A 10,989-nucleotide genomic window follows, 5' to 3' on the forward strand; every position below is an offset into this window, starting at 1 on the left:
TTATTTGCATTCGTCCACGATAGATTTAAGAGGTCTATATTTGTAAATTGACGTCCGGTGAAAACGCTGCAGGGTAGTTTGTTCCACCGCTTCTTCTACACATGCGGTTTGGAAGCGTTATTAGTTATAATTAGATTTAAGTGATGTCAATAAGTGATACCTTGTATCCAATTTTGAAAATAAATCTATTATATTCTAATCCTACCTACTTGTATTACACTTTTTTTAATTTTAATATTATTCTACACAGAATAAAATACCCGTTTTGCGGTGTGTCAGACATCAAAACGTACCTCTCATATATGTACGTAACGTACCTATAACATACGCATCACATATAAATCATCCTTACACCGTAAGTTTTGTCGCTGACTTGATTTATTCCGCTTGAATCCGAAGCCCTTTCATTGAACTTTTAACTTAAAAAAAATATAATTCATCATAAAAGAACTCTCGGATGCAGTAGTGGACGACTTAAAAGATAAATTCTCAAGATTGTTTGGTCTCAGAGAAGCAGCTGACTTTCAAGACATTTTCCTATTCTTTTTTACGGTATAAGATAGGCAAATAAACAATATCTAAAATTTTGTAATATCAGATATAGATCGGAAACCCAAATAAGAAATTGACTATGGACAGACAAACTCACATACATACATACATACATACGGTCACGTTTATATCCCTTGCGGGGTAGTCAGAGCCGAAAGTCTTGAAAAGACTGAATGGCCACGCTCAGCTATTTGGCTTAACGATAGAATTGAGATTCAACTAGTGATAGGTTGCCAGCACATCGCCTAAAAAAGAATCTCAAGTTTGTAAGCCTATCCCTTAGTCGCCTTTTACGACATCCATGGGAAAGAGATGGAGTGGTCCTATTCTTTTTTGTATTGCCGGGAACCACACTGCTTTTGGTTATACGTATGTTATTTTAAAAAAAACAGTAGGACAAAGAGGCAAGAGGAATAACCCTTGAGTTATATCCACCATTCTTTCTTTTTCTGGATGTCTTTATGGAGATGCATAAATTGGGTGATATAACTCACCCAGATTATAATCCACCCGAGATCCTTCATGTGGAGTGTGCTATTTGTTATTTTCTGAGGTTATTTTAGTGTCATCATAAGCTATGACACTTTTGAGATTGGTATCTGACAGAGTGTATAATTTTCAACCTACATAAAAATGGTACTGCTCAAAGTTTTGGCCGGTCTATGTCACCTAGCTGTATGATGCTTTTACTTGAAATAGATCTAAGTTCTGTTGGCTCTGTCTAGCCCACAAGGGATATAGACGTGACCATATGTATGTATGTATGTAGATCTAAGTTCAACTCTCAAATTAAGCCAATACAAAAATCTGTAATAGAAAATAATATTTGATGGACAAAAATGTGATTTTTGGAATAATATTGAGGAGTTAAACAGCAAACCTGTTCAACCAACACCAAATTCCGTCAATAAAAGGTTGTCAGTTCTCTGAAACTCTCTAGCTACAAAACAAACTTATCTTCATTCAGTGCAATATTTATTAATATCACTAATCACAAAACATAATAGCCTATACACAAATGTGCCGATTAATCCACACCATATCCCTCAGTCGACGCATAGAACACGCCAGTGGCGTTACCTGGGTTCCAATACCCAGCTATGGTGATCTCATTACCAGCACACCGTCCTTCCATAAAGTGGTCATAAGAGTCACAAGCCCATGCCGAATACCATGTAGGATTATGGACAGTAGCTGTCCAATACTTCACACATGCCTTATGACTGCATTTTGCAGAATCTGACTCCCCCAAACCTGGTATGATGCCTCCGTCACAATGCGGCTGCTTTTTACCCTTCCGATTTAAAAAGAAGTCTGTATCAGCTAGCACAGCAGTAGTTCCTAACCCACCCGCATTGCAGTGGTACACTTCTACGTATTTAGCCACTCCTGAACGTATATGGTCTTGGATGAAACCGTTAGAAAAACAAGGGCCAGCCGGGTCAATTCCTGTTACTCTCCACACTTTCTGCAAAGTTATATTAGTGAATGTCGATCCAGCGTAACCTAACATTTGACTGCCCAAACTATGGCCGAGGCAATGTATCTTGTCTGCAGGGAATCCAAGATTGTTGAGATCAGCTAAGAACTTCCCTAATGCTGTACCTATGTAATAGGTATAGGTTACAGATCTTTCATAACTCTTGATCTTGCCACCTCTGGCGGAAGTGTAAGGGGAATGATCGACGATGATCAGGTAAATATTAGGGACATCTTTGAAGGTCTGCCTTATTAATTCTTCGGTCTTTTTGCTGATGTGAGACTTGTAGCCCGGGACGAAGAAGATGAGTCGCCTGGTGACGTCGAGGTTATAAGCGGACAGGAGATTCTTAGCAGCGCCGTCGATTTGGTAGCTGATGTTGAAGTTGTTTTGGAAATCGTAAAGGAAGATTTGGACTTGGCTCACGTCGAGATCGAGGGTTTTGTTGTGGTCGCCTGAAATGGTAATAATTAAAGAAATTTTAATGAACGAAATATTTATGATTATTATTAATTTACTACTTTTTATGTCACTTTAAATCTTTTTAATGTTATTCAGAATAACATTCTTATGTGATCTAGGGCTATCCTGAGCAGCGGCTTATAGGCAGTACAGACATGACATTTTACATACATATAGTGGTATATACGCTTCACTTTACTTCATCGACAAGAGAAATAGTGCGGAATATGGAGAAGGACATAGGTACTATACACGCGGGCGAAGAAAGTTAGTATTACCTAAATAAAATATTTTTTTTCAATTATAATTCAATAGTCAACCAGTACTGTGCATCAACTTTTATCGGACTATGTCTGATTTATACATACATACATACATAAGTACGATCGCGTTCATATCTGCAGTCATAGTTTTAAAATTCTTACGGGTTAAAATAGCGTGCACTGTGGTTCCACTAGACACACACACACATGCATATTTAAAAAGAATAAATATTCCATCAAATGAATACGGTCTTTAATACCAATGATTACTAAGTAAAACAGTTTATTATTCTATGACATATAACATAACAAAACAGAAAGAGACGGTAATCAACGATGGCCGAACTGGCCCCGATAATTGTCGATCGAGATATCGTCGTCTCTCATTATTTGCATAAGATTTGCCTATAGAGGAAAGCCTGCGACTGCCAGACTTATGACATTTCTATAAGGTTGAAAGTTTATCTGCACACGACCCTAACATAGGTAGTGGTTCCTTTGAAAGTTATTGGGTAGCGATTTTATTACTTGTGTGAGCAAGTGAGATCTAAGATATATTAGATAATCTCGCTTGCTCACACTCGCTTGTTCTAGTTACTAGCGTTACTTGGATTTCGAAGTTATTCAAGAATTTTTTTTTGCCTATTAAAAAAAAAAATTTTGTTACTGACAATTTTTAATGTTTCAAGGTGTCATTTGAACTAAGTAACTGACTGACTAACTTACTGATATCTAAGAATTACAAACACGGAAAGTTGTCTTCAAACACGGAAATCAGCAAGAAATATTAAACAAGAGGGAGAAAATAAAACATTCAATAATTAAAATTAGTAAATTTTATTGAAACAGTTTACCTATAGTTTTGTTTACATATTGATGATTATATAAAGCTATACATACAGCATATTACACTAATTGTATCATCTACTTATCTCCTGTTATTAAGGTTACAGCTTAATTATTCGTTTTCATAAAGAAAAGATATTGAAGCTGTCCTTAAATACTATCTAAGTAATTAGTAGTTTTAATATAAACTGGCAGAACCTTTCACGCACTATATGGACTCGATGCACAGGGCACAAATGATATTGTTGGCATATAATCAATCGGATAAATATACCGCACAGTTGGTAACATGATTTCTTCCAGCACTTGCACACAATGAGCAGCTGTAGCGCGTCCTGCTATCCACACCTGTTCCCCAGGTCCAGCAGCACTCATCCAGCCCCACATATTTACAGATATGTGTCCAGACTAAATATCGCTTCTTTCCAGGCAAAATCCAAAAATTGCCTAGCAAATTCTAAACATCTTTGCTTATTTATTTCGGATAAATACGGCTTTCTTGCTGGCTGTCTGTGGTGTAGTTCCTCACGATGCAAACTCAACGAACAGTAACCAATAATGTGTCGAACTGTTCCGCAAATATTCTGGTCGGTATGAGGCCATTATTTTCGTACTGTTCCACCATGGATCTCCGCTGTGTGGCTGTCGCTGTGTTGATTATTAGCGGACGACGGTCGCTGCGCGGTCGACTTTTTACACTACCCTCTTCTTGATGGCGCGTTACCCAACGTTTCACCGCTTGTTGTTTATTGTGTTATTTGTGTGAATGTGTGAGTGATAGCGAGCGGTGCAAGCTATAAAGTTTTGCGAACTATGACTGTAATTATGAACGCGACCGTACATAAGGTCACGTCTATATCCCCTGTGGGGTAGACAGAACCAACAGTCTTAAAAAGACTGAATGGACACGTTCAGCTATTTGGCTTAATGATAGAATTGAGGTTTAAATAGTGACAGGTTAGCCCATCACCTAGAAAAGAATCCCAAGTTTGTCTAGCCTTGTCTTGCCTTGTTTTAGCCTATCACTTATTCGCCTTTTACGACATCCATGGGAAAGAGATGGAGTGGTCCTATTCTTTTTTGTATGAACCACACGGCTGATTTATATAAGAATCGTTTTTTAAGTGACTTGGTATTAAATAAATAAATGTTCCTATAAGTCAATTGGTATTTTATAACTAACTAGCTTTCCGCCCGCGGCTTCACCCACGTGTAATTCGGTTATATATAGCGTTTTTTAATGATCTCGACAGGGCTTTTTCTTCCACAGGCTGAAATCTTGTTACAACTGGAATTAAATATAGCCTGTGTTACTCAGGGATGATGTAGCCTCGTGATAGTTAATAGAAAATAAAATTCGGGTGTTTTATTTATGCATACCGATTACGCCGAGATTTATGGACCGATTTACGTGATTCTTTTTTTGTTCGGTAGAGTATACTTTCAAGTTGGTCCCGTTGTTACCTAGTCAGGATCTGATGATGGTATTCCAGGGAAATCAAGGGCAAACCTCAAATTTACAGGCAATTACGTTTTTGACAATTTCATAGATCTGTTTAAGTATTTGCGTCTGATAGTCATCATCCCATGTGAATGAGCTGATGATGGAAGGTACAACTCCTCAACGGTTAGGAGTTGAAAGAAAATTCTTACGAAGTTATACGTACATGTGAGGCTATTAGGTTGACCTGATAATAAAAAGTAAATCTCATTAACGTTAAGAATTTAGGTGAAAATGGATGCGGACAAATTTCGTCTCTTCACTTGTTTCCTTTTAGCTGTTTGTATGGGTAGTGTTAACACAAAATAGGGATTTAAAGGCGTGATGTTATTAATGTTATGCATGTATGTACATAATTATGTATGTTATTATGTATGTTAAAGAGACGACTGAAAGTTGTCATACAAAGTCTTTTTTTTTAAGGATGGGAAATCATCAAATGACCTCTCCCGCTCTGGGTGGAACGGAAGGGAGTGTCAGACTTTTACTGACTAAAACCCACCTCGTTCCTTCAGTTGCCCTTTGCGTTCCGGGGCCACGGTATCTCGTTAGAACTTTCCCGCAGCCCCGGCTCAGTTTATCCCGTTTCCTCCCCTTGGGGGTTGACATTTCAAAAATTTCTTCTTAGTGCTCAGTTATGTTACTAAAGGAACCTCTGTTCAAAATCTCAGACTCCTATACCGAGCGGTTTCGGCTGTGCGTTAATAAATCAGTCACCCAATCGCACCCCCTAAATCACGATTGGAGGGTAGTTTGAAAAAACTTATAATGTCAAACATATTTACTTGCCTATGTACGTGTTCATGCCAAGTTTCAAGTTTATAAACCCAAGGAATAAGATTTTTCATAGAAACGTTTTTACCCCTTTTCCCCCCCTTGGGGGTTGAATTTCCAAAAATCCTTTCTTAGTGCTCCCCTACATATCCCAAGGAACCTACATTCCAAATTTCAGCTGTCTACGACCAGTAGTTTCGACTGTGCGTTGTCTGTCAGTCAGTCACTCAGTAACGGAAGAGTTTTATATATATAGAAGATTTAATCTACATTGTACCTATAAGACGCATAGATAACCTCGTGACCAATGCTAAGGTCATTGCAAACTGTAGTTTACTGTGGCACATGACCATTTGTTGTGTTTACGAGCTGTCCGGTCCATTGCCTGAGGTAAAGTATGTTTTAGAGTAAATTTCAACGTTAAATAAAATAATGGACGGGTTAACTTTATTGTGGTTTGTATTTCGTTATTAAGATGAATTTTGTAACAAAGAAATTGTTCGTTGTGTAAAGTAAAGTTTGAAAATTTATTCTTATTATTAGGCCGGCAATGTCTTTAATAAAATAATAATTGATATTTTTCATGTTCCCATCAAACACATCATTGAAGCAATTCCAACTCTATAACTGAATTTCTTTCCCAATTCTTTTATTTTTTACTCGTTATAACTACAGGGACTTTTAAAATTAAACAATAGGTATGTAGTTTATGTCAAGGAAAATAAGTCTTAAGGAAAAAGTGGGTGATATGTACCGTACCTACCTAATAATTTTGTAAAAGGAAAATGTTTTGGAATTACCCAATGCAGAAATTACTTTATGAACAGAATCTTTTAAATATTTGAAAAAGGACTGACTAATTGACTGAAATACTAACGCGTAACCAAAACGGCTGCATCCAAAGATAATTTTATGAGTATCTTTAAGCCTTCATAATAAGCTGGTAACAAAGAAACAACAAAACGTGTACCAGCTGCTAGTCTCTCCGAGCAGATTGTACAAGTCAATCAAGGAAAACGCTTATAAACTTATGATTCTTCTAGAATTTAAATCCAATTCTATCATTCAAAGTAGCTTTTCTGTGTTTTCAAGACTGTTGGCTCTGTCTAACCCGTAAGGGATAAATACGTGATTATATGTATGAATGTACTTATGAAGTTGCTAATGTGTTCTAGAAGTGCACTACAATTTAGAGGATCTCCACGAGTCCTTGTGGAAGGGAAAATATGAAGATATTTCTCTGTACGCAGACGTGTTTTTAAAACTAAAAATTAAACCATGATACTAATGACAAAACATAATACGGTAATCCTATCGTAACTAACCAATAAACCACATAAATAAAACGCGGAAAACCAATTCAAATATCACGCACAAATCGTTATAAGCATGTAAACAAAACCGTTTCCATTATTTACTAAAACAAACACGTTTCAAAACGTAACAAACAACATCATAACACTTCAACCAAAATTAACACTTACACGTTATCCAATCAGAGTACAAAAGGGCGCGAAATGGCTTGAAATTAGCATGGACCGTGCTAACAACCGCGACGAATATTAAAAAGTAAAAATTGGCCGCCATTTTTGATAACCCCTGCGCCCGTGCGACCGCGGGGCTTGGCCGGACAATAATAAGATGAATAAATGATCGCTGTGTTACGTTAAGGTTGTCGCCCATTGGACGATGGACATGATTCATTAGATGACGTGATCAGGCGACTTGCTGACTGGTTTTTACTCGACCAAGTCTATTAATTTGCATAATCTAATCGTCAAAAGATTGATTGGCTAAGTTTTTTTTTTTAAATGTTCGTAATCTTATTTTTATTTTAAGTACTTATCTTAGGTAAAGCTGTTAATAAGCAGGGGCGTAGCTAACGCCGTCAAAGTGTAAAAGAAAAAATTAAAACTTCCTAGTTTAATTTAATTTACAAATGACAAGACAAAATTCTCGAAGTGATTTTAAACGCTTCCGGAAAACTGTCGGCTAAACACAATAAAGATATCTCAGTTTATCTTTTTGTGACTAATAAAAGACTAAAAACATGCTTAAAATATGAAATTAAAATTTTTCGCCAAATGACGCCTTTGCAAAAATTATCCTACCTGATGATTTATCGATCCATTAGTTTTTGAGTTTATTCGTTACAAACAAAAGTACGAATCTTTTTTCTCTATATAATTTTAGTACGGATTATTAAAAATTTGCTGTCATCTGCATGTGCTGGGGTTCCGCTGCCGTGAGAATTTCGGGATATAAAGTATTTTTTGTTAATCCAAATCATATCCTATGTAATGCCAAATTACGTTAAAATTAATTTTGGGTGAATTTGAGTAAATTAAATAACCTTCGTATTTCCAATCACATGCAAACGGAGTTACGGGTAACAGCTAGTATTGAATGTGTGTATTGTATACCAGCTATTTATTTAAGAATAGCACCTTGAACCTCCGAAAACGTAATTTATGAGTGGGTTAATATTTAATTTTCACGACAGCTGTTGACCGATTCAATGAACTCGTGTAAAAAATACAAATATTTCTTTTATATACATACATGATATGTACGTCATATTTGAGTAGGTATGTTTTAATATATTTATTTGATAAATTCAGTTATTAACGCAGCAAAATATGGAATTTAATAAGTATTTTATAAGCAAAATAAAAAATTATGGAACGAAAAAGTAAAAACGACCTTAGGCGTCAACTTGCTTCCCACCAGGGTAACGAGGTCAAATGCACTCAAATTATTATAAAAAAAAGGATATTAGTTGTCACAATAAATTACTTTTATTAATAAACAATATTTTATTTTAAAAATATATTTTTCAACAAGACATATTAACACTTTATAACTGTAGGTACCTATGGACTGGTCTGTATTTTTGTTACATTCATTCATTCATTCATATAATCACGTTTATACCACTTGCGGGGTAGACAGAGCCAACAGTCTTGAAAGACTGACAGGCCGCGTTAAGCTGTTACGCTTATTGAAAGAATTGAGATTCAAAAAGTGACAGGTTGCTAGCCCATCCATCATAGCCTTAAAAAAGAATCCCAAGTTTATAAGCTTATCCCTTAACCGCCTTTTACGACATCCATGGGAAAGAGTTCGAGTGATCCTATTCTTTTTTATATTAGTGCCGGGAACCACACCGCATATTTTTTTTTATTTGTTACATTGCATCTAAATTATCTACTTAAAATTAATTAATTGAACTTATTGAGCGAGCACCTTTATCATTATATGACATCTCGGTCAGTTTATTAATGGATTCATTAACTTGTTAAACATCGTATCAAACTCGTGGCCCGTTGTTACATAGGCAGCTTATCTACAAACGTGACCATCTTTTCAAATTGGTAAACAAATAAAAGTTGAAACACTGATTTAACTTAAATTTCCAAAAATTTTTAGCTTCGAAGTAAGAGAGGGAGATACGGTGAGGGATTCTGCACATTCAAGCAAATTGATGTGTAACCATGGATCCCATATGGGTTAGGTATACTGCAAAGGTTGCGGAGGTCGGATGGGAGTCGCTTCGTGTAAAAACCTGAGTCACTCAGACCAGAGTCCATGGTCTAAGGCAAACCCCAGGCTCCTCTCCAGACAGGTGAGGATTACAATTCCTTCCACCTAAAGGTTGACTGGAAGAAATTGCATTAGCGATAAAATCCGCCTTTGTCTTTATCTCTTTTGTGCTGTTTTTGTATGTTTTACTATTATGGTGCAATAAAGTAGGTAGTCTATCTATCTGAAAGAATAATTTGTCACAAAATCATGAAATTTTAAAAAAATAAGTATATCCATTTACTTAAAACAGTGCGTATAGTTCCCGGCAACAATAGAAAAAAGAATAAGACCACACCATCTCTTTCCAATGGATGTCGCAAATTACGACTAAAGGATAGGCTTAAAAACTTAGAATTCATCTTTTAGGCGATGGTTCAGCAACCTGTCACTATTTAAATATCATTTCTATCATTAAGCCAAACAGCTGAACGCGGCCAATCAGTCTTTTCAAAACTGTTGGCTTTGTCTACCCCATAGGACGTGATTGTATGTATGTATCGTATACAATAACGAATTAAGTGACTTTGTCCCAAAAACTCCCGAGAGATGTCGAGTCCGGCGAGAAGCACCAACACCTAACTAAACCATGGCGGTCATTGTCAAAAACTCTATTAAAAAAAATATCAGTTGGGTTTTTGCGAGCGTTAACGCTTATACGCTCATCCACATTCTATTCTAAGTTTAATTAATATTGTAAAGTTGACGTTGTTGAAGAAAATGCTGCAGTGCAGTTTGTTACCGCTTCTTCTGCACTGACGCCTTGGAAGCGGCAGTAAACTTAGTTTTTAAGTAATTTATTTGACGTCAACCAATGTTGTTAAACCATACGTTTTGACAATTATTAAGCGATATATAGTATCCTATAATAATGAATAAAAATCTTGAATTTGAATTTTGAATTTGAATTATATAGTAAAAAAATGGTCATTAGTCTAGGGCCCTAAATTACTTAGGAGCACACAGTAAAGTATTTAGAACAAAGTACAATTGAAAGTGGATTAAATAAAGACCAATCAGCAATTACTTCCATTCCAACTCCTTGAAAGTCGACAGAAGACAATTAGAGTCTTCACAGTTTCCCGGCGATTAAAATAATTCCGTTGCAACTTCGGAACGAGGGTCCCGAGACTCGGCACCTTTATCTTTTTCAACCTTTTTCTCTCCTTAACACTTGAAAAGGAAATCTCGAAATGTGCTTCAATTTATCTTTTAAGCAGGAGATTATTATAATACTTAGTAGTTTTATGCAAACCTAGTATTCATTTTGTATAGCGTCCATACGACTGACGGTGCCATCCAGTTTTTTCAAGACTTGGCTCTGTGTACCCCATAAGCGATAAAGACATGATTATATGTATTTATGAAAAATTCCAAATTCAAAAATTCTTTATTTTTTCTCCACAATCTATAAATACATTAACAAAGTAAACAATCTGTTGCAAATTACATTTAAAATTGTGAGAGACTAGTGCTTAAACTAAGCAGAGCTTGTATCTCAGTACACCAGCCTCTCCCCAAATGACGTA

General features: G+C 36.1%; 1 protein-coding gene across 1 annotated transcript; it reads right to left on the reverse strand.

The window, feature by feature from the left end:
* Nucleotides 1-1,483: 1,483 nt before the first annotated feature.
* LOC106142414 (pancreatic triacylglycerol lipase) lies at nt 1,484-7,501 on the reverse strand. The gene is made up of 2 exons (XM_013344162.2): nt 7,363-7,501; nt 1,484-2,487 (listed from the first exon to the last, which is right to left on the reverse strand). Exons 1-2 carry the CDS (start codon nt 7,463-7,465, stop codon nt 1,580-1,582), a joined length of 1,011 nt encoding a protein of 336 aa, XP_013199616.1. The 5' UTR covers nt 7,466-7,501; the 3' UTR covers nt 1,484-1,579.
* Nucleotides 7,502-10,989: the final 3,488 nt, after the last annotated feature.

This window comes from Amyelois transitella, chromosome 12 (assembly GCF_032362555.1).
Source record: "Amyelois transitella isolate CPQ chromosome 12, ilAmyTran1.1, whole genome shotgun sequence".
NCBI classification, from domain to species: domain Eukaryota; kingdom Metazoa; phylum Arthropoda; class Insecta; order Lepidoptera; family Pyralidae; genus Amyelois; species Amyelois transitella.